The sequence below is a fragment of the Salmo salar genome, chromosome ssa12 (assembly GCF_905237065.1).
Source record: "Salmo salar chromosome ssa12, Ssal_v3.1, whole genome shotgun sequence".
Taxonomy (NCBI): domain Eukaryota; kingdom Metazoa; phylum Chordata; class Actinopteri; order Salmoniformes; family Salmonidae; genus Salmo; species Salmo salar.
The window spans coordinates 55,488,263-55,515,806 of NC_059453.1; the positions used below are offsets into that span (position 1 = coordinate 55,488,263).

Genomic DNA, 27,544 nt, shown 5'->3' on the forward strand with positions numbered 1-27,544 from the left:
TATCTCAATATCAAATCATGTCTGGGTAATAATTGAAGTACCTTACTGTGAATTCTTTTTGACCATTTTAATTGAAAACAAACAAAAATACCAGAAAATGTGCTGTTATTGGCAGAGAGGTTTGAAACTCTGTCTTTGTTATTGGTCTATTAACTTGTACTGCCTGGTGCTGTCACCAGGCAAGCCCACACTCCATCCCACCAAAACAGACTGAAATTTAAAGCAGTGTTTTTAAACAACTTTTACACTAAAAGGGCATTATCATAATTGTCAAAATGTTGCAGTATTATTCCAACCTCATAGTTTTGACTGCACTGGGACTTTAAGAGCTCACTTTGTCACACACACACACACACACACACACACACACACACACACACACACACACACACACACACACACACACACACACACGTACACATGCATGCTCATGTGCACACATCCCATCTCTTTCTTTTATCTCTTTTTTCCTCCCTCCCTCTTTCCCTCTCTCTCACACACACTTTTTGTGCCACGAGGATTCAGCATTAGATTCCCATATGTTCATGAGGCGTCTCTAACCCAATTTGCGCTGTATAACACGGACAGATTCTCTGTGTACCTGGAGAATAGCTAGCTGTCTGTTCCAACCGGCTGTTTCTACCGCACCTTCTGCTTCTCTCATCTACCTCTCTCTCCACCCCTCCACTCTTCTACTCTCCTCTGTTCATCCCCCTCTCCACCTTTACCTGCGCCTCTCCTCCCTCTAGCCACCCCAACACTCAATCTCTTTTCACTCTTCACCTATATGTCCTCTCCCCATTTAAGTCCCTCTCCTCTTTCTCTCTTCATCACTGTAGTACCGAACAGTATTGTCCCTGACAGCCTGTATCCCCTCCAGACTCCCACACCTTTGGATCTCACTCCCGCTTTTAGTGCAGATGGTTGTTTTACCATAATGCTTGCCTGCACAACTCCTGCTTCACACTCACACGCGCACACACATCTCTGAGTCATGAACACATAATGATGGGTTTTCTGTCAGGGGAACAGGGAATAGGGGAAAACAGGCCATCTCAACACCATCCCAGAGTACATTATTTAGATGAGATTAAAATGGATTGGATTACATTTAATCAAATACTTCCACTGTAATTTGTGAACATTTCTCTTTCAATTAGACAATTCCACATTTTCTGACTTTGGCTTCCCAAAGCACAGATGAAACTCATATTTACCACTAACTGAATTTCTGAATGGTGATACATGGTGTTTTGGGGATGCTTCCTTTCCATTTAATTAAGAAAAAATATGTTATAGTGATACAGAATATGTTGGTCTTCCCTGTGGCTCAGTTGGTAGAGCATGGTGTGTGCAATGCCAGGGTTGTGGGTTCAATTCCCATGGGGGGCCAGTACAAAAAAAACACAGTTTCAGTTGAATACAGTTTGAAAAGTGAAAGACCCTTAAAAAAATCTGGAATCTAATTGTTTACTCTAAATCCTGATTGATTGGAAGGGGCTGGGAGTAGGAAATTGGGTGGTTGGTAATTCTGATTTTGTGTATGTGTGTGTTGACAGGTGGGGACGTGTGCATAACGGGTCATGACAGTGGGCCAGTGTTTGAGGAGCAGCCCAGCAGTGTGGTTTACCCAGAGGGTCTTAGTAAGGGAACAGTTACTCTCAACTGCCAGGCTAGAGCCAGCCCTGCTGCTACGTACAGGTAAGAACAAACATGTGCACACACACACACACACACATCAGAGAAGCAGTCATCAGAGAGGTGGTACAGGTACTAAGTGCTCATCTCTACAGCATTATGTAACTTCTTCCCCTCCCTGTCCGGTAGGTGGCATGTGAATGGTACGAATGTCCCGGTAGGGGACCCCCGGTATACACTGGTAGCCGGTAACCTGGTGATCAGTGGTCCCCAGTACGGCAGTGACGGAGGCTCCTACCAGTGTCTGGCCATGAACCGCTGTGGCACCATACTCAGCCGCGTCGCCAATCTCAAATTCGGCTGTGAGTACATTCATTTATTCATTTATTTATATTTATGTATTTACCATTCTCTGTGTTGATGCATATTAATCAAGATGTATTGGATCCCCGTTGTTATTCATCAAACTCTATTTTGTGTGGATCTCATCTCATTCGATTGATTGGTTTATATAGTGAAAAGAAGAAATTGCTCAATGAGAAGTACACTTTCGTCTAGTGGTACTCTTGACTGGATTTAATTGAGGTGTTTTTAAATTGTTTTGTGTAGTTTGTTTTCTATCTTGTGATATCCTTCTCTACTGTTTTTTTTAGATCTCCATGACTTCTCTGGGGAAGGGCAGAGCCCACAGACAGTGTACGAGGGTGCAGGTGCCTTCCTGGCCTGTCAGGCCCCCGCCCACTACCCAGGTACACACACACACACACACACACACACACACACACACACACACACACACACACACACACACACACACAGACACACAGACACACACATGCTCAAATCAAATCAAAATCAAATCAAAGTTTATTTGTCATGTGTGCCGAATACAATAGACCTTACAGTGAAATGCTTACTTACAGGCTCTAACCAATAATGCAAAAAAGGTATTAGGTGAACAATAGGTAAGTAAAGAAATAAAAATAACAGTAAAAAGACAGGCTATATACAGTAGCGAGGCTATAAAGGTAGCGAGGCTACATACAGACACCGGTTAGTCAGGCTGATTGAGGTAGTATGTACATGTAGATATGGTTAAAGTGACTATGCATATATGATGAACAGAGAGTAGCAGTAGCGTAAAAGAAGGGTTGGCGGGTGGTGGGTGGCGGGACACAATGCAGATAGCCCGGTTAGCCAATGTGCGGGAGCACTGGTTGGTCGGCCCAATTGGGTAGTATGTACATGAATGTATAGTTAAAGTGACGATGCATATATGAGAAACAGAGAGAAGCAGGGTTGGGGGGGGGGTTGGGGGGGGGGACACAATGCAAATCGTCCAGGTAGCCATTTGATTACCTGTTCAGGAGTCTTATGGCTTGGGGGTAAAAACTGTTGAGAAGCCTTTTATTCCAATCTCTGCTTTCTCTCTGAGTGCTCCCTTGAACTAGTTTGTGGAATGTTTTCATTGATAAGCCCCTATTTATGGCACATTGATTAAGTCTCACTCTCCTCCTCGTCTTCTCTCTCGCTCTTGCTCTCCCTTCTCTCTCTTTCTGTCCCTTTCTCCTCTCGTTAGCGCTGTCCTATCGCTGGTTCGTTAACGACTTCCCCAGCTTCGTGAAGCCTGACGGGGGTCGGTGGTTCGTCTCCCAGGTAACGGGCAACCTGTACCTGGCCAAGGCGGAGCCTAACGATACAGCAAGCTACTTTTGCTTCACCACCATCGACATGGACATCAGTACCAAGAGTACCTTCAGCAAGGCCAACCAGCTCACCGTGCAGCCAGACGGTACAGGAGTGTGTGTGTGTGTGTATATGTGTATGTGTGTGTGTGTGTGTGTGTGTGTGTGTGTGTGTGTGTGTGTGTGTGTGTGTGTGTGTGTGTGTGTGTGTGTGTGTGTGTGTGTGTGTGTGTGTGTGTGTGTGTGTGTGTGTGTGTGTGTGTGTGTGTGTGTGTGTGTGTGTGTGTGTAGAGAGAGAGAGAAAAGGTCTATTCAAGCACTCTGTTACTCTTACACGGTAATTGTGCAGCTTTGAAAAGCTTTTGACATTTCAATTGACAAGGAACTACAAAGAATGCAGTGCTGTACAGTTCTCCTCTAAGAAGAGAGACTTGAAGTGCAGGTGTAGCTTATAATTTGCTTTATTTCACATCAGCTATTTTCTCTGTTGTTGACACGTCCTCTCTGTTAACCACAGCCAATGCCAGAAAGTCAGCTCCTGCTATCAAAGTGCGTTTCCCAGCAGAGACCTACGCCCTGGCAGGACACACCACCCAGCTGGAATGCTTTGCCTACGGAAAGTATGTCCCTGATCCATGTTATTATCCCATATTGTTAAAATATCTCCAATTTGCAAGCTTGCAACAATGCAGTAATCAATAACAATTTAATACTAAAAATAACAAGGTAGAACAAAAACACTCAAGAAATAAAAATAAGAGGAACACGATAAAGTATGTAAGCATTCTCTATACAGGATTTGTTGTATTCTGTATCCACACACTCTCGCCCTGCATTCCCCTTCTTACCTCTCCCTCCTCCAATTTCCTCTTTCTCCTCCACCTCCCCCTCCTTCTGCCTATGCCTCTCTCCCTCTTTATCCACCACTGCTTCCCTTCCCTCACCTTAGTCCCGTCCCAAAGTTGCGTTGGAGGAAGGTGGATGGTCTGTTGCCGTCTAAGGCCGGGGCCAGTGCAGAGGGACCCATCCTCACTCTGCCTGAGGTGACCTTCCATGACGAGGGCGTGTACGAGTGTGAGGCATACAACTCTGAGGGCCGCGACAAACACCAGGGACGTATCAACGTGCAAGGTAGGGTAGAGACACAAACAAACACACACATACACACACACACACACACACACACAAGCCCAAAACAATAAAGCTTACATTCCTCATAACCTGATCTACACTGAACAAAAATATATACGCAACATGAAACAATTTCTAAGATTTTATTGAGTTACAGTTTATATAAGGAACTCAGTCAATTGAAAAACCACTAGGCCCTAATCTATGGATTTCACGACTGGGAATACAGATATGCATCTGTTGGTCACAGATACCTTAAAAAAAAGGTATGTCGTGGATCAGAAAACCAGTCAGTGTTTGGTGTGACCTCCATATGCTTCATGTAGCGCGACATCTCCTTCACATAGAGTTGATCAGGCTGTTGATTATTGCCTGTGGAATGTTGTTCCACTCCTCTTCAATGGTTGTGTGAAGTTGCTGAATATATGCGGGAATTGGAACACGCCATCGTACACGTCAATCCAGAGCATCCCACACATGCTCAATGGGTGACATGTATGGTGAGTATGCAAGCCATGGAAGAACTGGGACATTTTCAGCTTCCAGGAATTGTCTATAGATCCTTGCGACATGGGGCCGTACATTATCATGCTGAAACATGAGGTGAAGGGAGTGGATGAATGTCACAACAATGGGCCTCAGGATCTCATCACGGGATCTCTGTGCAAACAAATTGCCATCTATAAAATGCAGCTGTGTTCATTGTCCGCAGCTTATGCCTGCCCATACCACAATGTTGACATCAGAAAACTGCTCGCCCACACGACACCATACACGCTGTCTGCCATCTGCCTGGTACAGTTGAAACCAGGATTCATCTGTGTAGATCACACTTCTCCAGCATGCCAGTGGTAAACGAAGGTGAGCATTTTCCCACTGAAGTCGGTTACGACTCTGAACTGCAGTCAGGTGAAGACCCTGGTGAGGATAACAAGCACAAGATGAGCTTCCCTGAGACGGTGTCTGACAGTTTGTGCAGAAATTCTTTGGTTATGCAAACCCACAGTTTCATCAGCTGTCGGGTGGCAGGTCTCAGACAATCCCGCTGGTGAAGAAGCCAGATGTGGAGGTTCTCGGCTGGCATGGTTACACGTGGTCTGAGTGTGAGGCCTGTTGGCTTATGGTAGAGAAATTAACATGACATTTTCTGGCAACAGCTCTGGTGGACATTCCTGCAGCCAGCATGCCAATTGCACGCTCCCTCAAAACTTGAGACATCGGTGGCATTGTGTTTTGTGACAAAACTGCACATTTTAGAGTGGCCTTTTATTGTCCCCAGCACAAGGTGCACCTGTGTAATGATCAAGCCGTTTAATCAGCTTCTTGATATGCCACACCTGTCAACTGGATGGATTATCTTGGCAAAGGAGAAATGCTCACTAACAGGATGTAAACAAATTTGTGCATATTTGAGAGAAATAAGCCTTTTGTGCATTTGGAACATATCTGGGATCTTTTTTTCAGCTCATGAAACACAGGACCAACACTTTACATGTTGCGTTTATATTTTTGTTCAGTGTAGTATCCAGCAGCAAGTCTGAAACCCTGTTCCCCCTGAATATCACCATTATATGACCATCAGAACCATCTGCGTTTACCTGAATTTGTCTGTGAACTTGTCCCTGTATATGTTTGGTCCCTTCAGCCCAGCCAGAGTGGCTGCAGGTGATGAGTGACTCTGAGGTGGAGATCAGTTCAGAGCTGCACTGGACCTGTGTGGCTGCTGGAAAACCAAGACCCTCCATACGCTGGTTACGTAATGGACAGCCCCTTAGCACACAGGTATATACACACTCACACGTACACAGACACACAAGCCAATATTGCTTGTCTCTCCCTTCCCTTATGTGATGTTTTTCCCCCTCCCTATTCATTTACCTATATCTCCTTCCATCCATTCTTCTATCTCTCCATCCATCCCTCTGACATCAGGACCGAGTGGAGGTCAATGGGGGTCGTCTGAAAGTCATCAACCTGGCACTGGAGGATTCTGGGATGTATCAGTGTGTGGCTGAAAACAAACACGACACCATCTACTCCAACGCCGAACTGAGGGTGCAAGGTGAGAGGTCAGGGTTCAAGGGTTAAAACCAAACCCTGTAAACACTGCAGCCCAAGAGAAATGCAACTTAACACCCGAGTTCTAACCTCTCTATCTCCCTGTCCTCCCCCGTGTTGTGGTCTCCAGTCCAGGCCCCAGACTTCCGCTCCAACCCGGTGAGGAGGTTGGTCCCAGCAGCTCGAGGGGGGCAGGTTATGTTGGAATGTCGGCCACGAGCCGCCCCAAAACCTACCCTGTTCTGGAGCCGTGGCACTGAGCTCCTCACCAACAGCAGCAGGTACACGCACAAACACACACCTGACCCTGAACCTCACTTTAACCTTAGATTCAGACTTACTGAGGCTTGATTCAGAAAGCCTCAACAGTTCTGGTGTATGTGTGTGTGTGTGTGTGTGTGTGTGTGTGTGTGTGTGTGTGTGTGTGTGTGTGTGTGTGTGTGTGTGTGTGTGTGTGTGTGTGTGTGTGTGTGTGTGTGTGTGTGTGTGTGTGTGTGTGTGTGTGTGTGTGTGTGTAAATGTAAAATGGAGATTAAAAGAGAAATGTGATCTGAAGGAAAAGTGTCTCATGTTTTAGCTTTGATTTTTGTCCAATACTCCCACCTAACAACAAGTGCAAACTGCAAACACATGAAAACATTTGGGATAATAAAGATGACGTTTCCTGCTTCTTCTCCCAGGGTGACAGTGACTCCAGATGGGATCCTGTGGATCCACAACATCAGCAGGGCAGATGAGGGGAAGTACACCTGCTTTGCTGAGAACTACTTGGGCAAGGCCAACAGCACTGGACACCTGTCAGTTAGAGGTACACAAAAGCATGGACGCACACATACATACACAGGCAAAAACACACACATTTGCACACGCACACACATGGCATGCACATTTCTACACACGTGTACACACACACTGGCCCACTGAAACACCTGTGTAGTTTTAAGACAGTCTCACTCCTCCCCTACTCTCCTCCTTCACTTTCTCCTTCCCCTCTCTTCCCCAGATGCCACTAAGATCACCCTGGCTCCCTCCAACGCTGACATCAACCAGGAAGAGAACGTCACGCTGCAGTGTCACGCGTCACATGACCCCACCATGGACCTCACCTTCACCTGGGCTCATAATGGAGCTCTGCTGGACCTGGAGGACCCCGCCGGACCATACCACCGTGTGGAGGGGGTGAGTTGGTCAGGCCACAGTAGAATGTACCACTGCAGGAATGGGGGTGCGTCATGATGAATAAGACAAAAAAAATCCACAGGTTCACGTGGGGTTATTTTCAATCAAACTGTTTGAAATTGAATCAAACTGCCTAACAGATTATTTTCTTTATCGAAAAAACATTTAGTATGATTTTTTTAATGAATAGTAGGGTTAATGAAAATAACCATTAAGCAGGGTGTATTTACAACACATTAGTCAGATATATGCCTCATTTCAATCTAAGTTGCGGACCATATCAAGGAAACTATCCATTCAATGTGCAGAGTCAAACCCTACTGTTCACGTCTTGCTGATGAAACACTTCTATGTTGATAATGTGACATTGCCGTTTTCCATGCCCCTGGGTTTACTGGGGATTAAAGTTTATAATCCTGACCCAAACAAATTACGGTCAGCACTATGGTTTCACTGTCACTGGAGTCGTCTTATAATGGGATAGACTTTCAAAGCACAGTGTTGGATATAATTGAATTTCATTTGAATTAAAATTACCTTCAGTACTGCTGTGAACTGTGATTATATGAATACTGAATACCTGGCTTGTTTCTCTGTATCAGACAGACCATGTCTCCAATTACCGAATGTGCCTCTAATTCTGAACAAGCTCTCGCTCTCTCTCTCTCTCTCTCTCTCTCTCTCTCTCTCTCTCTCTCTCTCTTTCTTTCTCTCACTTTTGCTGTCTCTCTGTCTTTCTTTCTCTCACTTGCGCTGTCTGTCTGTCTGTCTGTCTGTCTCTGTCTTTCTCTCACTTGCGCTGTCTGTCTCTGTCTCTGTCTCTCTCTGTCTTTCTCTCACTTGCGCTTTCTGTCTCTGTCTCTGTCTCTCTCTTTCTGTCTCTGTCTCTTTCTGTCTTTCTTTCTCTGTCTCTGTCTCTGTCTCTTTCTGTCTGTCTGTCTGTCTGTCTGTCTGTCTGTCTGTCTGTCTGTCTGTCTGTCTGTCTGTCTGTCTGTCTGTCTGTCTGTCTGTCTGTCTGTCTGTCTGTCTGTCTGTCTGTCTTCTCTCTCTCTCTCTCTCTCTCTCTCTCGCTCTCTCTCGCTCTCTCTCTCTCTCTCTCAATTCAATTCAATTCGCTTTATTGGCATGACGTAACAATGTACATATTGCCAAAGCTTATTTAGGATATTTACAATATAAAAATAAATTAAAATGATAATTAAAATTGTCAACGGGACAACAGTAACAACAATAACCAAGGGTCAAAATAACCATACTGTCACGTCCTGACCAGTAAAAGGGGTCATTTGCCATAGTAGTATGGTCAGGGCGTGGCAGGGGGGGGTTGTTTTGTGTGTTTTGGGGGTTTTTGGTTCAAGGGGAATCTGTTCTAGTTTTCATTTTCTATGCTTCGTTTTCCAGGTTTGGCCGAGTATGGTTTCCAATCAGAGGCAGGTGTCTTTCGTTGTCTCTGATTGGAAGCCATACTTATGCAGCCTGTTTTCCTTTGGGTTTTGTGGGTGGTTATTTTCCATATCGTCTGGGTACCTTGCGGAACTGTTGGTCGTTGTTATTTTTTCTGTTTAAGTGTTCTCCTAAAATAAATTAAGAATGAGCACTCTACACGCTGCGCCTTGGTCTGTTCACTACGACTCCTGTGACACATACATTCAACAATAACAATAAGCATACAGTAGAGGACATGTGCAGGTTGATTGGTCTGTCAGACAGTCCCTCAACTTATGGCAGGCAGCAATGTAGTGTGCTGCCAACCCACAGCTTTCTGCGTCCTCCCCCAACAGGACGGGTAGCCTATCCTCATCAGAGAGGTCTTTGAAACCTTGAATAAGGGTTTCAAATTTGGGAAAATGACACTCTCTAATTGTTTTACATTTTTGACATATTGTCAGGAAATGCCACTCCGTCTCAGGTTCTGCTGTTGTGCAGTGGTTGCACAGCCTTTCCTCTACAGGGAGACAGGTTTTCCTGTGTCTACCCTTCTCAATGGCAAGGCTGTGCTCACTGAGCCTGTACTTTGTCAAGGTTTTTCTAAGGTTTTGATCAGTAACCATGGTCAAATAGTTAGCCACGGTGTACTGTCGATTTAGGGTCAGATTGCACTGCATTTTGCTTTGTGTTTGTGCTTGTGTTTCCCAATAAGCAATGTAGTTTTGTTTTGACTGTGTTGTAATTTGGTTTATTCTGATTGATTGGATGTTCTGGTCCTGAGGCTTCAGTGTGTTAGTAGAACAGGTTTGTGAACTCAGCCCCAGGACCAGCTGGATGAGGGGACTCTTTTCTTTGCTCAGCTCTTGGCATTGCAGGGCTTGGTAATGATATGAGAGGGGGTCACTGTATTTTAGATGTTTCCAAAACTTAATTGCTCTTTTTTGAGTTTTTATTATTAGTGGATATTGGCCTAATTCTGCCCTGCATGCGTCTTTCTCTCTCGCTCTCTTTCTCTCTCTGTCTCTCTCTCTCTGTCTTTCTCTCACTTGCGCTCTCTGTCTCTCTCTTTCTGTCTATTTTTCTCTGTCTCTTTTTCTGTCTTTCTCTCTCTGTCTTTCTCTCTCTGTCTCTCTCTTTCTCTCTCTCTTTATCTCTTTCTTTCGTCTCTTTCTCTGTCTATCTGTCTCTCTGTCTCTCTCTTTGTCTGTGTCTGTCTGTCTGTCTGTCTGTCTGTCTGTCTGTCTGTCTGTCTGTCTGTCTGTCTGTCTGTCTGTCTGTCTGTCTGTCTGTCTGTCTGTCTGTCTGTTTCTTTCTCTCTCTGTCTTTCTTTCTTTCTCTTTATTTCTCTCTCTCTCTCTCTCTCTCTCTCTCTCTCTCTCTCTCTCTCTCTCTGTCTCTGTCTCTCTCTGTCTTTCTCTCACTTTTCTCTCTGTCTCTCTCTCTCTCTCTCTCTCTAACAGAAGGAGACCATAGGGGATCTGTTGATAGTGAGTGGTCAGCTGAGTCAGGCAGGTACATACAGCTGTACAGCTCAGACCGTGGTGGACAGCGCCTCAGCCTCCGCTAAACTGGTGGTCAGAGGTAAGACCCGACCATATCACAACAACTCACCTGTCCTTTTTCTATGGTGGTCATCCTCATGAAATGTTTGTGTTACAGCATTGCAGGATTTCGATTCTACATTTTATGAGGATTTTTACTTAATTACTTACTTGCATAATCCTCTTCATCCCCAGGCCACAATGAGCTCCGTCCACTACTTTCTGGGTGAGGATTTGTAGTTGCATGTAAATGAAGGAAGTTGGATAAATGTCCTGACTAAGCATTCTCCAACGGTCTCTCCTCAGGCCCCCCAGGACCTCCTGGTGGTTTAGTGGTGAAGAACATTGCTGAGACGTCGGCGGAGCTGCGGTGGAGTCGTGGCTATGACAACCACAGCCCCATTGGGAAGTATGTCATCATGGGATGCTCCCCACTGTCATCCGGATGGAGGATGATGAGGACAGGTGAGAGGACCACCGCTGTGTGTGCACGCGTGGGTATGAATGTATGTTTTTGTATCAATCAATCCGTCCCTGACCTCTCCCTCTCCCCGCACAGACCCATCTAACATTGAAGGCAATGCTGAATCGGCTCGTGTGGTTGGCCTGTTGCCCTGGATGGACTATGAGTTCCAGGTCATAGCCAGTAACATCCTGGGTAGTGGAGAGCCTAGCATGTCCTCTCACACCGTACGCACCCAGCAAGCAGCTCCCACCGTGGCCCCTAGTGGACTAGGTGGAGGAGGAGGAGACCGCAACGAACTCATCATCACCTGGACCGTAAGTGTGTCTGTCTGTGTATGTGTACGCGTGCCTGAGTGTGTGTGTGTGCATTTTAAAGAGAGAGTTAGATGGAGAGCTTTGTCAAAGTTGACATGAAGTTTTGTTTGAATCTGATCCCAGCCCATGGCCAGAGAGTACCAGAATGGAGATGGCTTTGGCTACATCCTGGCATTCCGGAAGCGGAACACTCCGACATGGGTGGTGGAGCGTATTTCCAACGTGGAGTCGTCTCGCTATGTGTACTCCAACCAGAGCCTGTCCCCCTACTGCCCATTTGAGGTGAAGATCAAAGCCTACAACCGTAAAGGAGAGGGTCCCTTCAGCCAGATCGCCCTGGTGCACTCTGCAGAGGAGGGTGAGTCAGAACAGATCTGGGTTATACAAGAAGGATGAGGAACATTATGCTACATTGCCACAAGAGGGCGATCAAAAACACAAAAAACAAAATGAAGTTACCAACCACATTTGTTCACTGTGTTGGATATAATCCTCAACCCTAATTTCACCCCTGACCCGTGACCTTTGACCCCTGCCCCTCCATGCAGAGCCCACGGTGGCGCCCTCGAGGATCAACGCCACGGCTCTGACGGCGTTCGAGATGCAGGTGTCGTGGGACCCCGTCCAACACCTCAGCGCCAATGGCATCCTCAGAGGTTACGAGGTTAAGGATCTGCACAACATACACATAAACATATACATATACCATGAAATATATCATACGATATATCCCCCGACATGTGCATTTACCCCTAACAATGTGACATGCAATGGGCCCTGGTCGAAAGTTGTGCATTATAAAGGGAATAGCATGCAATTTGGGATGCATATCTAGACTTCAGGTTTAATCCAGTCTGAACCAGTCAGTACTGGTGTGAAAGTTAACTGAGGTAACAGCTATGGTGCTATTACCATCCTGAGGCAACAGTGACACTGCCCTGGAGATGACCTCACCTCATCTCCTCAGCCTTGATATCTTATATCCCCCGACTAATAAAGGTTTTATTCATTTATTTGATGTGTTGTTTGGTTGGGATCAGCATGTTTTTGTCCGTCGCCAGGCTGATTAGGTCTGATGGTTGGTTATCATGATGGCCCTTAGGGGAAAAAATGGGAGAGTCAGAGTGAGAGTCATTAATGTTATGACAGGGCAGCTGGAGGAAACTTTGCTCTTTAATCTGGTTATTGTTCATTGTACACATTTAAAAAGAAACTGTTTAAGAGATAACAAAATGCTTTCATTTTAGGGCCTTCAAGTGATCTGTTCATATTTACCTCACAGTATATTGTGAGAAAGAAACAGTCTTAATTATTTGATCGTTTCTTTTTTGGGGAAGGCCCCCAGTTTCTCACAGAGATGTACTCTTGGTGGCATCAGCACACTAAAATGTGTGTTTACAGATCCGGTACTGGCGTCAGCATGAGCGGGAGGCAGCTGCAGACCGTGTGCGTACAGCCGGGTTGGAGACAACAGCTCGCGTGGCAGGACTGAGACCCAGCACCCGGTACCATGTTACCGTGCTGGCCTACAACAGCGCTGGCACAGGACCAGCCTCACCCAAATCCACTGTCACTACCAGGAGACCACGTATGTAGAACACACACACAGTATTGCCACCACCAACATACCGTACTGTGTGTGTGACATAACAAACACCCACACTCAGATATTATATCAGTCCCCTGGCCACAACCCTCTTCGAGGGATCAGATGTGACATAACTGGGTTAGGCCAGTAGTGTAAGTATGAGTTCTCCCATGTGGGATAAGATGGATTGTCCCTACCAGCTGAGAATACCCCAGGGGTTCAAACACACAGTGTGTTTGGGAGGGGAGATATCCACCATGCGCCTGACTACCGGTATGCACTGGGCTTCAAGAAAAACTCCTCCTAAAAACATTTGTATATTAGTCCATTGATATACACTGTAGTTCCCAAAATGTTTTGCATGTCAGCAATCAAGTTTTCAAGATATGTAACTTTTAAAATGTAGAAATGCAGCCTGTATGATGCATTTTGTCATATCTCTTGAAAACTTGATCGCTGACATACAAAACATTTTGGGTTTATATCAACAATGGACTGATGAAACAAATACCAAAAGATAGTTTGAGGGTTTGAGAATTTTCCTTTAAGGGTGTAAAGGGATTCTAGTGGGGGATTTAGATCCTAATACAGAGGATCTTCTCCTCTCTCTTCTCCTCTTCTCCTGGGGTTCTCTCTGGAACTAAAAAGGGTTCTCCTATGGGGACAGCTGAAGAATCCTTTCGGAACACACGAACATCGACATTACGCACAAATATACCTATATTAATATATTATATATGATATCATGCCTTTTAGTTTGCAGTTCGGTTACAGTTTGGATAATAACGTTGCTGTATCTATAATATGTGCGTGAGACCTTTGTATTATCAAGTTATTAAGTATCTAAGTGTAATTCCTCAATAACTTCCTGGTCATGTCTTGGTCAAGTAAGTTTCAGAAGGTGAGAGACCGGCCAGTAAGTTGTTCTCTGTTCTTTTATGTTAACAGCTCCTAATCGCCCCCCTGGCAACGTGTTCTGGAAGACTGATGGCTCATGGGTAACTGTGAGGTGGGATCATGTCAAGGCCCTAGACAACGAATCAGCTGTACTGGGCTACAAGGTGAGTGGTGTCTGTTTTGAAGGAGAGGTGTGTGTGCAGGTGGATATGTGTTTGTCATATTGCAAATGCACGGTCAAAATATTTAAAATAATGTTAAAATGTGTGAAGGGAAAGGGGATATGCGGTCAAAATGATTCATGTTGTTTGGATAAATCATAATGAGCTACTTCTGTAAATAATCAGATTTGCAGAGCAATAAAAAGGTCATATAAAAAATCTTAGAGCATGATACGGCATATCATCAACAGATAACAATAACAATCATTTATTATTTTTATAATGTGATACTGTGCAGAGAGAAAAAAAGAAAAGGAATTAAAACATTAGCTTCTTAAACAAAAAATACTTCAACAAACATTGAACAAAGGGGCAAAGGAAAAACATGAAATAACTGCATTTCCTCTGTACAATTTGTCGGAATCTGAAGTGAAGCCGTTCCCTCTCTCTCTCTTCTTTCAGGTGTTGTATAAGCATGAGGGCCAGTCTGCACTGAAGGTTCTGGACAAGGGGAAAACGTCCGTCACCCTGCCCCTACCCAAAGACAACGGCTATGTGGTCCTGGAGATACGCTCCTGGGGGGAAGGAGGAGACGGAGCAGCACACGAGACCATTGTTTCCCGCGACTCAGGTGAGACAGACTGACTGGGTATGTCGTAATAATATCTCCTTTTTTCCTGAAGTGTACACTCATTCCCTACTTCCCACAAATCTAAAAGCATTGGATTGGTGGAAGGATGGGCTATACTAAAGGGAATTTTCCACCATATTTATATGCCAGTCATTTCCTTTCAAATCAGTGAAGGGAAGTGAACAATTCCACACTTTGGGAGGAAGGAGATATAATAGGGACGTAGCCACTGACACTGAGGTTTGATGGAAATGAGATTTCGGCACAACACATTTTTTCAGTCACACACCACATAGCCCCAGAGCTTATCCAGGCAAGGTTTTGTGTCAGGTTTAAGTTACATCCCCTCCTGGGACTTGCCTAGCAGCAACACCACTCCTGCTGTGACTACAGGAGGAAATAAACCAAATCTCTCCTCCTGTTCTTCACCGAGTCTACCCCAACAGCTAGCATGGCCTGAGGCTAACAGGATTAGCTAGCTGTCACACACAGAAGGGTACAAGAACATAAGTGCTAATTTGAACCAAGAGGGACTAATTAGTATTTTGTCTCAACCGGTGGCTACACACGACAGCTGCCTGTGAGGTTAGGTTGATAGGCTGCTGATGGAAGTTGAGGTTTGTCACTGAGTGACAGGGTTTAGTAAGAGGCAGTGAGGGTTGATGGGGGTTTGCCTCACTGGGCTCTGTATTAGTGCACGCAGACATGCACATAGAGATGAAAGATCGTAATTTGTCTCAGCAAAATAATCCTGAAGTAGCAGGATTTGAACATTTAGTCCTTAACCTCTCTAGGGTAGGTGGCACCAAATCGTCCCACCTACGTAACAGCCAGTGTAATCCCGTGGCGCGTTATTCAAAAACCTCAAAAATGCAAAAACTTCAATTTTTCAAACATATGACTATTTTACACCATTTTAAAGACAAGACTCTCGTTAATCTAACCACACTGTCCGATTTCAAAAAGGCTTTCCCACGAAAGCAAAACATTAGATTATGTCAGCAGAGTACCCAGCCAGAAATAATCAGACACCCATTTTTCAAGCTAGCATATAATGTCACATAAACCCAAACCACAACTAAATGCAGCACTAACCTTTGATGATCTTCATCAGATGACAACCCTAGGACATTATGTTATACAATACATGCATGTTTTGTTCAATCAAGTTCATATTTATATAAAAAAACAGCTTTTTACATTAGCATGTGACTAGCATGTGACTAGCATTCCCACCGAACACTGCCGGTGAATTTACTAAATTACTCACGATAAACGTTCACAAAAAGCATAACAATTATTTTAAGAATTATAGATACAGAACTCCTCTATGCACTCGATATGTCCGATTTTAAAATAGCTTTTCGGTGAAAGCACATTTTGCAATAATCTCAGTAGATAGCCCGGCATCACAGGGCTAGCTATTTAATTAAACACCCAGCAAGTTTAGCACTCACCAAAGTCAGATTTACTATAAGAAAAATGTTATTACCTTTGCTGTCTTTGTCAGAATGCACTCCCAGGACTTCTACTTCAATAACAAATGTTGGTTTGGTTCAAAATAATCCATAGTTATATCCAAACAGCGGCGTTTTGTTCGTGCGTTCAAGACACTATCCGAAAGGGTAAATAAGGGTGACGAGCATGGCGCAATTCGTGACAAAGAAAATCTAAATATTCCATTACCGTACTTCGAAGCATGTCAACCGCTGTTTAAAATCAATTTTTATGCCATTTTTCTCATAAAAAAGCGATAATATTCCGACCGGGAATCTGCGTTTAGGTAAACAGACGAAAGAAAATAAAGCATTCGGTCGACTCGGGCACGCGCCTAAGCCCATAGTACTCTGATCGGCCACTTGCCAAAAGCGATAATGTGTTTCAGCCAGAGGCTGCCTCGATATCGTTCAGCTTTTTCCCGGGCTCTGAGAGCCTATGGGAGCCGTAGGAAGTGTCACGTTAGATCAAAGATCCTCAGTCTTCAATAAAAAGAGCCAAGATGAAACACAACTTGTCAGACAGGCCACTTCCTGCATGGAATCTTCTCAGGTTTTGGCCTGCCATTTGAGTTCTGTTATACTCACAGACACCATTCAAACAGTTTTAGAAACTTTAGGGTGTTTTCTATCCAAAGCCAATAATTATATGCATATTCTAGTTACTGGGCAGGAGTAGTAACCAGATTAAATCGGGTACGTTTTTTATCCGGCCGTGTCAATACTGCCCCCTAGCCCTAACAGGTTAATGTTGCTTGATCGGTGGTTAGGCTATTATCTGGTCAAAACAAGGCTACATGAAATTAGAATACTGTTAATATAACCGTGTGTTAGTGTGGAAACATCTCAGCAACAAAAGAGTGATTGAATTAAGACCCTACTTCTGTACTGGAAAACATGTGTTCGCTGGCACCACACACACACATTAGTACTTAGATTCTGCTTAAATATGACCTATGCAGAAATCGCTCCATCATTTCCTAGTTGCAGAAATGTCAAAAATATGTGACAAAACAAGCAGGTATAGTGTAGAGAATCATTGTACCATCGAAACCGCTGTGAAATATATTTTCTATAACCAAAAGCATTGTATTTTCAGGTGTTTGGAGCTGGTGTACAAAACTGAAAGTAAAAGAGCAAAAACAAAACTTAAAAACGAAAGCTTAGAAATAGAGCACATAGAACAGATCTACCGCTTCCTAGACTTGCGTTCAATGCGAATGACAGATCTATAACTCACATTTCTATGATAATTTTGTTGTGTCACCCAGAAAGTTACATATTGCACCTTTAACCTGCTTAAAGTTAGAACACAATAGAGCTGTTTTAGCCAGTCAGAGACGCAGGTTTAAATGAGTCCGTGTGAGTCAATTCGTTTTTCCATTGTGCTCCATATTAGGACCTGTCTTTCACTATTCTGAGACCCTAGCTGTGACTCCTCAAAAAAGCAAAGGAGGCAAGAAGGCAACTGTTGGGATAATACTGTACTAGATCATGTCTGCAATTCTGAACCCCCCCATCTCTCTCTCTCGCTCTGTCGCTCTCTTTCTCTCAAACAGGAACTGGAATGATGGTGCAGAACCAAGCAAGATCCCCATGGTCCAATCACGCTCCTCTCCTTCTCACCGCCACACTCTCCCTCACTCTTATTGGCTTACTGGACCTGTGATCTCCGCCAGTCCCTGGACATTGTGTCATAGTCATGGTGTCAAGCCTATTGTTCAGATTCACCTATCTATTGTTTTGTTGTGGCGGGGAGGGGAATTTCAACAGGTGGACAGGGGTGTGTGGGGTAATATTTTGAAGCAAGGGGGATGGGGGGAATTAAAATTACTAATGGTTATTGTATTCTTCTTTTTATAAGAACATCAAATCGGGAACATTTTTTAAGTGTGTGTGTCTATGGGTTTTGGGGGGGGGGGGGGGTCAGACTACCTGATTGTCAATTACATTGGTGTCATTAGAACCATGCCTTATGGGGATACGAGAGGCTTTTGTCCTCTTTCACAGCACCAGGGCAATGCGTCACACTCTCCATGTCTCCTGGCTTCCCCTACTCTGCTATGAACCCTAAGCTCGGTAGCGTATGTCAGTCGTGCTTTCTGAAGTCGGTTCAGTTTCGTGTCGTTTAAAAAAAAAAAAAAATAAATGGTTTTCGGGTTTCAATGTTATTTTTATTTACAATATATGCACTATGCATAACGTGGGTTGAATGCTGTAATAACAGTTTTTTTTTTTTTAAAAGCCCCATGATGGTAGTGACTACCCAATACGGCGTATCACTTATTAACCATTCACATTACTTTATTAATAAAATAGGTCAGTTGTGTAGGTATACATTTGTTTTATTTGATAACTTTGGACTAGATTCAATCAGATAAAGCAGTAACTGGCAATAGCAGACACCCGCATAGTGGGTTGTTTTGGAGGTGTCAGAGGTGAAACTGTATTGCGGTCAAATCGTGAGCAGCTGCACTGGCGATCATTGTCACGAAACTACACCCGCCCCATTTGCGTTAGAAGTTCAGAATAAGAAAGCGTAGGCTATGTAGAAATAATTACAATGAAATTGTAAAATCATTCAACTTAAATAATAAGGATTTCTATCAGCCTAATCAAGGTGTAGATTACATCTCACATTCTAGTGTTCAAATTTGTAAACAAGGCTGCATGTGATTTATCTTAATGTGACTCATTGCAGCCAATGGTAATGTCCACTTTAGGTATAATGCCGGGAGCTGATTGGGGATTTGACAGCTCTAACACAGTTCTACCTACTACACGGTCAAAACGTCAGTTATGCGGATGGTGGCTAAAGCGGATCTGATTGGGCCCTTTTTTATTTTATTCCCAAGTCATTGTCTCATCTCTGCTCATGTAGTTGCAGCCAGCCAGCCTTCTATCTCTGTGCTCCCCAATGAGTCATCCTATATATTATCTGGCTATAGAGCTGCTGCTTATGCTGTCTGACGAAATCACTATTTTAGTAGTTCTTCCAAGTAAATAAGGCATACTTTCATGACTGCTGAATACCAACTATCAATCACCTGTATTGTCGGGTAGAGATACCTCACAAAGAAACAACTGTTCTCTCTATCCCTCCCTTCTCTCCCTCTCCGTATCTGCTCCACAAACTTGACCGGACAAGTAGGCACGCAATGGATTATGGTCATTATAGTTAATTACCACATTTTCTGCAGTAAACTGTATAGAATATTGGGCTGTTGAAAACTACATCTCCCTACTACATCACAGTTTGCGCTTGATCTGATGTCTATGTAGAGAAACGGCGCATTGAGCTTACAGTAAAAAAAAGTTAAATACATGGAATTCAAGTAATTGAACCGACATCGGTCAATTAGTTAATTTAAAAACAAAAAATAACATTTTGGTTAATCGCTTAGCACTATATGTCACCCAACATCAACTTCTGTATGTAGAACATCATACAGAACAGTAGACATCTCTGGTTCACTCAGACACTGACCAACTCTTTTTCTCTTGAATAAGATGAAGGGGGATTAAACAGTGATGTCATTCATACATCTCATGGTTCTTCAGGAAGTCTACTTCAAATTGAACTCCCTGTGAATGGACGCTTGCTTACTTTCTTATGACACAACTCTTTGTCTCGTCCTAGGATTTTCTGCCTGTGTGTTGGTTTGTTTGTTTTATGTGATGTAGTTATGGCGGTGACAGCGTCCGGATGAATAACTTCCCTCGTCTATATGAATGTTTACCTTTATGTTTATGTTGAGAACTCAACTTGATAAAGATATTTATCAGTTCTTTGTTTACACTTTTTTTGTGCCTGCATTGTGTAGAATATTCAGACACAAATGGAAAACAATTTACATTCAGTGTTTTGGGGTTGGTTATGAAACCCATCTATGCTGAAGTGTAAGATGAGTATTTCGCCATGGCAATTGTTGCGATATAACGATGAAAGCAGGTACTGAAGACCGATCACAAAGTACAGTGTTATCGTTCACCTATTACATAACATGTCCTGTTGTTCATTAACTGTTAATCATGCAACACTTCTGCCATAAACACTGCCTGTCTGAGGAGAGTTCACAGCAAGGATACGTCATCTAAGGAACATGCCGCATCTGCTAGTTAATCATGAAGCCCCTGTGGGATTGATTTGGATGGACAGCAAGGATAATACCCGCACACTGTTTAGATGTTCCCAATGTTCCTACAGTTACAATACTAACATGTCAACCAACCACTGTCCTTGTCAAGCCTGTTGCCACTGTATATTAAAACCATGGCAGCTTTTGAACAGTTGGTATTCTTTTCCCATATTTGATACCCCCTTGCACCTGTAAAGTCTGTTGAATGTGTGTTCTGTATAATACCTTGAACTATTGATTTTGGGAATAGTCAAGTAGTTCAATGGTAAACAGCCGTTTCAACACAATGTGTCTGTTCTGAATATAACTACCGGTAGATGAAGCTTAGGCAACAGGAAACAAAATGGCAACTACTGTATGTTGTCTCTTTTTTTTTCATTTCTGTTGCTCTGAAACATTCGTACGCAGGTTGGCCAGCAGCAATACAGTTCTGCTGCTACATGTTGTTCTATGCAGTAGAACAGTGCAAGGCATCAAGACGTTTTGTGGCACTTCGGGGTTTGTGGGTCATCATAAATTGTAATTGTAAGTTTATGATTTCGATACATCTCAGGAGTGTAGGAATCAAACAATACTTTTTCTGGTTTGCAAGCGGTCCGGAGAAGCCAAAATCATATTGTGTTTTGTTATTTGTAAAAAGTCTGGAAGGTGAAAAAGGTTTGTTGAGTAAGTGGTTGGATGATGGTTTTTCTGGTGTTGTTTGGTTGTTAGCTACATCTCACTTTGTTGTGCCCGCAACTGTATAGAAGTTATTATGATGTTATTGACTCTCTTGAACAGACATCGATTGATTGTCAACATCAGAATGAGCAAGACACAAACACACTCTGGACATGAAACATGTGGATGACAATCTGTTAGTACAGCAACAACACCAGTACAATCTTAGAACAAAATGGTTCCGTAAGGGTTCTTCACCTGTCCCCATAGGATAACCCTTTTGGGTTCCAAGTAGAACCCTGGAACCAAAAGGGTTCTACCAGGAATCAAAAATAGTTCTTCAAAGGGTTGTCATATGGGGACATTCGAATAACCCTTTTAGGTTCTGGATAGCATTTTATTTCAACGTGTATACCCAGAGTGCCCAGCAGTGACTGCAATGTTGCTTTTATAATACATAGACATATTCAGCACTACACTAGTCCCCACCTGACAGTTTTTATGTTTAGACCAATGATGTTGTTTTGATTTTAGTGTGTGAAGCTACTTAGCCCTGTGCCTGACGGTGTTCAGGGTAATTTTATATTGGATTGGGAGTGTTGTGTTTTATAAACTGTTTTTGTATGTGGCTCAATGTACCTTAAAAGAAAGAGGGCAGCTTAAAAATATGTGAATATCCAGATGTCTCGCAGTGATGACTTTACTTGGGGAAACTCAAACTCACACTTCGTAGTTGAAGACAGTGAATGTGTAATTGGTACTACTGGCTGGCTATACGAAACTGCAGGACAAGGGAGTCAACTTGACTCTCTTTCAACCTGCCTGTCAAACTCTAGTCAAACGTTGCTGGTGATATGATATCTCATTCTCCTCCATGTAGCAGCAACTGCAGGGTCTAACAGATGGCCGGTAATGCTGTAAGCTACTGGATCACCCAGCTCTGAGATCACTATACCCTATATCTCATCTAGCTGTTCAATAATGTTCAAGATAAATGAATAGAGCCGCCAACTGGGAAGCAGCCTATGTTCCCTCAAGAGCAGGATAGGAGTTATTGTAGAAAAGAAATATATATACACTGAATCTCACTCATCATTGGTCTGTAGATACTGTGTGGTACTGTACTGCTAGAGTACAGTTGTTAGCACACACTTAGCTCACAAACTCAGAAAAAATTGCCTACTCTCTGGTGGCTAGTGTTGTTCCTTCTTCACCCAGCACTGGTATAGGCCTGAAAGACACACAAGTACACGTGATCTGCCCTTGCTTGGTTTCTAACCCAATGGGAAATATTGGAAACACTGCCTTTTTGGTTATGTACTTAATGCGAGCTTATTTGCGTAATGCTAGCTCATTTGCTAGCTCATTTGCGTATGTGTGTGTGAATGTTTTTGTTAACCCAACGCTTTTCGTATGCAAAGTTCCAATCAGCTAAAGACCCATTAAAAGTAATTACCATCTTACAGCATCTCTGTAATACTAAGATGACATCTTTTCAAACCCCTGTTCTCTTAATATTATGTGTCATTTTCAAGAAGTCTGATTGTTCGGTTCAAATCTCACTTCCTGGTGGAAGCTACAATGGCTATTGAGGTTGAGGTTGCCCTTAACCACAGACCTAGGATTAGATTACACCCCCCTAATCATAACCTGAACCATAAAGGGATGAAAACAAATCTGTCCCTGTATCAGTGGTTAAGGGCAACCTGTTTGCTAGGATGTGTTTGTCTGTCAGCTGGCTGGGCTGAAATGTTGAAATGTTCTGATACCATTGGGCCGTTCTAAATCTGTGATTAAATGGGAATGTGAAGGGGAGGTGTGGCACTTGTAAATATTACTCAATAAACACCTTGGGATTGTATTTAAATCATGCTTGTTCCACTGTGTTTTTTATTTCCTTACCACTGTTGAATTTGCATGGCAGATGTAGCATGATCGTATCAGATTGCTTTATTATCTCAGTTGCGACCTATCAGCATGAATATCCCCTTCAAATACTTGCCATTTTACCTAGTGTGTGTAATTTAATCTATTAGGTAATCAGTTCGTCTCCCACTTCCCGGAATACCCAGGAATCTTATCACTTGCACTTTGGTACCAATTATTATTTGGGAAAATTAGAAGTATAAATCAGCAAGAACACAGCACAGCTACTGTAGGAACTCTCCCTCTGTCACTGGTGGAGAAAGGTAATATGGTATTCATGTATTGTATGCAATATGTAACTTTATATTCATTTATGTAACATTGCTTGTAATATCAGAGGTAATATCCCTACTATATTGCACCTTACTTATCACGGATGACATTGATGAAAGTGTGTTTATTAATTAACTTGTGAATTGCATGTAAAGAGATCTAGGAGGTTTGTTAACAGTGAATGAGTGTGTGTACAGATGTAGGATATTCATTTGAGCCAGTTAACTACAGTAGGAAAATAATCCTGCAGCAACAGGAAATGTGAATTATTACGTAAATTATAATTAAAATAACTTTTTCGTAGGGGTACATACATTTTTCATTACGGCAAATAATTCAGAAATTTCAAAGTATAAATTACAAACTTTAGAATCTTTTTTGCACCTGCAATACACTACAAGTTTCAATTTCCTGCTGTGCAGGACATTTATCAGCAATAAAAGAGTGATCAAATTAAGATCCTACATCTGTATGCATGCAACAGACTTGGTTCAAATACATTATTGAACACGGGGTGCGGTGTGGGTGGAGTTTGCACTTTTGGGAACATTTTATCGATTCCATTGTACTAGTCAAGTTATGTAAAGTGCACCTCAAGTATTTTAAATTGTTTATTCATTTGACCTAGGTCGGGACATACATAAATCTGGCTTTGTTTGCTATCTCGCTATTATAGAAACATAGGTTCATTGCTAAATATTATGGATTGTGTATTACGAACAGTATCCAATACTTAATATTTAAAAACTTGTTTCATCTGAATTAACAACATAACAACTGAACTGCTCTGTACTTTAAAAAAGTATTTAAATAATTAAATGTTAAAATTGTATAATTATAACATGTTGTTATATATCTATATTTAAGTAATTCTGTATTAGTTCATTTGTAAAAAAAAATGTTTGTGTCTATTCATGTATTTATGTCATATTTTGTATTTATTTATACAGGTACATTGTTTCTAAGGACGACAGACTTGATTTCACAACACAATGGCCAGACTCACTGTGCTTGCAGGTACATGGCTTCTTCAGTCATTATAATCCCTATCATCATCCTCATCATTATCATCATCCTCATGTTATTCTTATCATTATTCTTCAATATGATTTTCTGGGCCTGGGTCATTCAGTGTATGTTAACACTGTCATCTCTCCTCAGGTCTGGGCCTTCTGCTGATGGTGCAGATTGGTAAGCATTTCCCTCATCAACTTTTTTACATTTCTCAATTGAAATATTTAGACCATAGAATACATAATTTATCTCTATCTAATTCTGTGGTTCATACTCAAGATGCTTGGCAATCCCATCAAAAACCACAGATCCCCCATAAGCATTTGGAATAATAAAGAGAGCATCCCAATAAACACATTGTCCAGCCCACTATTTTAAGGTACCCCAAAAGGTCAACGGGAACTTCTGTCTCTGAATAGTTTTCCTTCTCTACCTTCAGCCGCCTCCACCAAACTGGTGTGCCACATGACCAACTGGGCCCAGTACCGCCCCAGCAGTGGGAAATTCACCCCTGAGAACATCGACCCCTTCCTCTGCACCCATGTGATCTACAGCCTGGCCACCATCAACAGCTTCAACCAGGTCGCCCCCATCGAGTGGAATGACGAAACGTTATACCGCAGCCTCAACAACCTGAAGAACGCGTGAGTGACTCTGGGTTGACTTCAGTGAGAGTTGGGCCTTAGTTGATAACTCCATGATGAACACTAGGTTTGACTCCTCATCTTACCTCTCTGAGCTGCAGGAACCCAATGATGAAGACTCTGCTGTCTGTCGGAGGCACAGTCAACGGACTCAGCCCGTAAGTCTAGTGATGATTCTTATTGGTTGATCACAATATTATATTGTGCAATTCCACATAAGGCAGGTTTGTCTTTTTATACCCAGCATCTGAGAAATCAATTATAATTATCATAGTGTTTCCCTGTTTTTGTCCTAATCTGGAGGACTGCTGTGTCTGTTGGGTTTCAGTCCTTTCATATAGGCTCACAACCAGAATAACAGTTAAATTATCTCTCCTTCCCCCTCCAGATTCATCGGCATGGTGTCCAAACCTGAGAGCCGCCAGGCCTTCATCAAGTCAGCCATCAACTACCTGCGTTCCCACAGATTTGACGGTCTCAACCTGGCCTGGGAGTACCCCACTCAGAACGGCAGCCCCGACGGAGACAGGAAGAGGTTCACCGAGCTCATCAGGGTAAGTTTGCACAGAACCTTTTTTTTCTGACAGTTATAACATGAGTGAGGATTTGCACCAATATCTTTCAATGTGTTACTGTCATTTCCCGGGACTATTTATGGTTGTATAGCGATGTACCACCTGCTGAAGAGGTTAGCTCGGTCTGAAGGGCCAAATAGTTTATATTACTTTCTGTTAGAACGTTATGTTTCTGTATGTCTTTACAGGAGCTGCAGAAGGCCTTTATGGATGACGCCAAAGACACCAAGCTAACCCAGCTGCTGCTGTCTGCCAGCGTGGCTGCTCTTCGGCCCACCATCAACTCCAGCTATGAGGTGGCCCAGATCGCCAGGTAGGCAGCATGTGACTGAGGGGTGAAAGAGACATTAGTCAAACACATTTTGAAATTATTTTATGCCAGAGTTGGGGTAAATTACATTTGATCTAAAAAGACAAATTAGTCAATGAAGGAAAACCTTATAATGGAGAATAACACCATACATCCAATTCATGAATCTTACAAACTCAACAAGCACACTATACTCCATATACTTGTCTCTTTATGTCTCTGCAGCTCTCTGGACTTCATCAACGTGATGACCTATGACTTTCACGGACACTGGGAGAGAGCAACCGGACACAACAGCCCCCTGTACCGTAGCAGTCACGACTCAGTGACACATTACGACTTCAACGTCGTAAGACTAACACACACTTGGTTTTATTAGGATTGATTTTATTCCATGCTGAGAATTAAACCAGGAAGTACTTGTAAACCATTGGGTTATTGACCATGATTATATATAGGAAACTTGTAAATAAACTATTTACATATAGGAAATATTGGTGTTGATGTCCTCCACCTGTCCATGTGATTTAGGACTCTGCCATCACCTACTGGCTGGACAACGGTGCCCCTGCTGAGAAGCTGCTGATGGGTTTCTCCACCTATGGCCGTACCTACCATCTCACCACCTCCAACACTGGCCTAGGAGCCCCCGCCAACGGCCCCGCTGACGCCGGCCCATTCACCCGCGAAGCAGGATACTGGTCCTTCTACGAGGTACATTTGATCTATGAGGCCTTTTTCTCAAACTCAAAGCATACAGGCCATGGATCTCAAAACACTCTACGTTATATTGTGTTGTTGTTTGTTTATCTGTTTGTTTGTCATTAGCTAACAGAATGCTTCTCTCTCCTCCCAGGTCTGCTCCTTCACCTCCAGCGCCACTGTTGAGTGGATTGATGAGCAGAAGGTCCCCTATGCTGTCCAGGGCAGCTCCTGGGTGGGCTATGACAACAAGGAGAGCTACGCTGCCAAGGTACATGCCAGGAACATCTCAGTCAATCGATCCATTAATCAATCAAGTTCTCCATATACCCATGTCCATGATTACACATCTGTCTTTGTCCCCTTTTCTCCATCAGGTCCATTGGCTGAGGAACAAGAACCTGGGAGGAGCCTCCGTGTGGACGCTGGACATGGATGACTTCACTGGCGCTTTCTGTGCTGATGGTTCCTTCCCTCTTGTCAATCACCTCCGCAACTCTCTGGGTAAATTCAGTTCCATTAAAGTTAAATTCAATTTTTTTTTATAAACCCATAAGTCAAGTACAGTAAAGGTAGGTCTTTATATCATCTCATCTCCCACTCTCTTCCCTTCCTCCACCCATCCTTCCATTTCTCCTTCCTAGGCTTCGCCCCCAAGCCCACAACAACTCGGGCCCCCACCACCACCGCTGACCCCATCCTCAGCTTCTGCTCCGGACGCCCAGATGGCCTGTACGTCAACGCCATCGACAACACCACCTATTTCCAGTGTTTCCGTGGAAACACCTACCTGCACAGATGCCAGCCCGGCCTCGTCTATATTGATGCCTGCAAGTGCTGTGACTGGCCCTGAATGACTGATAGCTATGTGGGACCAATTAGTTAGAATGTTATAACAACCTTCAATGACAACTAGCTGTAACGGCAATTACTTACCCTAGGAACTGATCCTGAACTGCAACTGGCAAAATTTTACAAAATATACTTATTTTCATTTTGTCGTTTTGTATTTGTCGGGTTACTGTCTTTCTCAAATAAAAATAATGCCATACTCGCAATATTGTAAGACTGAATACAATATTATGAAT

At 43.2% G+C, this 27,544-nt stretch overlaps 2 protein-coding genes across 3 annotated transcripts in view; both read left to right on the forward strand.

Moving 5' to 3' along the window:
- LOC106565094 (contactin-2) overlaps positions 1-22,879 on the forward strand; it is a 120,018-nt gene extending 97,139 nt beyond the window's left edge. For both annotated transcript variants that reach the window (XM_014131781.2, XM_014131780.2), the window contains 20 exons: positions 1,560-1,701; positions 1,828-2,000; positions 2,292-2,387; positions 3,218-3,430; positions 3,841-3,943; positions 4,273-4,454; positions 6,100-6,236; positions 6,387-6,516; positions 6,643-6,793; positions 7,193-7,320; positions 7,516-7,691; positions 10,580-10,700; positions 10,967-11,125; positions 11,220-11,440; positions 11,564-11,798; positions 11,989-12,104; positions 12,842-13,028; positions 13,977-14,089; positions 14,549-14,717; positions 17,773-22,879. In XM_014131781.2, the coding sequence (XP_013987256.1) occupies positions 1,560-1,701; positions 1,828-2,000; positions 2,292-2,387; positions 3,218-3,430; positions 3,841-3,943; positions 4,273-4,454; positions 6,100-6,236; positions 6,387-6,516; positions 6,643-6,793; positions 7,193-7,320; positions 7,516-7,691; positions 10,580-10,700; positions 10,967-11,125; positions 11,220-11,440; positions 11,564-11,798; positions 11,989-12,104; positions 12,842-13,028; positions 13,977-14,089; positions 14,549-14,717; positions 17,773-17,882 (3,062 nt within the window). In that variant the 3' untranslated portion in view covers positions 17,883-22,879. The remainder of the gene's footprint in view (positions 1-1,559; positions 1,702-1,827; positions 2,001-2,291; positions 2,388-3,217; positions 3,431-3,840; positions 3,944-4,272; positions 4,455-6,099; positions 6,237-6,386; positions 6,517-6,642; positions 6,794-7,192; positions 7,321-7,515; positions 7,692-10,579; positions 10,701-10,966; positions 11,126-11,219; positions 11,441-11,563; positions 11,799-11,988; positions 12,105-12,841; positions 13,029-13,976; positions 14,090-14,548; positions 14,718-17,772) is intronic.
- Positions 22,880-22,958: 79 nt separating this feature from the next.
- On the forward strand, positions 22,959-27,514 carry LOC106565309 (acidic mammalian chitinase-like). The gene is made up of 12 exons (XM_014132255.2): positions 22,959-23,201; positions 24,162-24,228; positions 24,373-24,402; positions 24,665-24,869; positions 24,971-25,027; positions 25,258-25,423; positions 25,633-25,757; positions 25,980-26,103; positions 26,286-26,468; positions 26,611-26,727; positions 26,834-26,960; positions 27,101-27,514. Exons 2-12 carry the CDS (start codon positions 24,204-24,206, stop codon positions 27,307-27,309), a joined length of 1,368 nt encoding a protein of 455 aa, XP_013987730.1. The 5' UTR covers positions 22,959-23,201; positions 24,162-24,203; the 3' UTR covers positions 27,310-27,514.
- Positions 27,515-27,544: the final 30 nt, after the last annotated feature.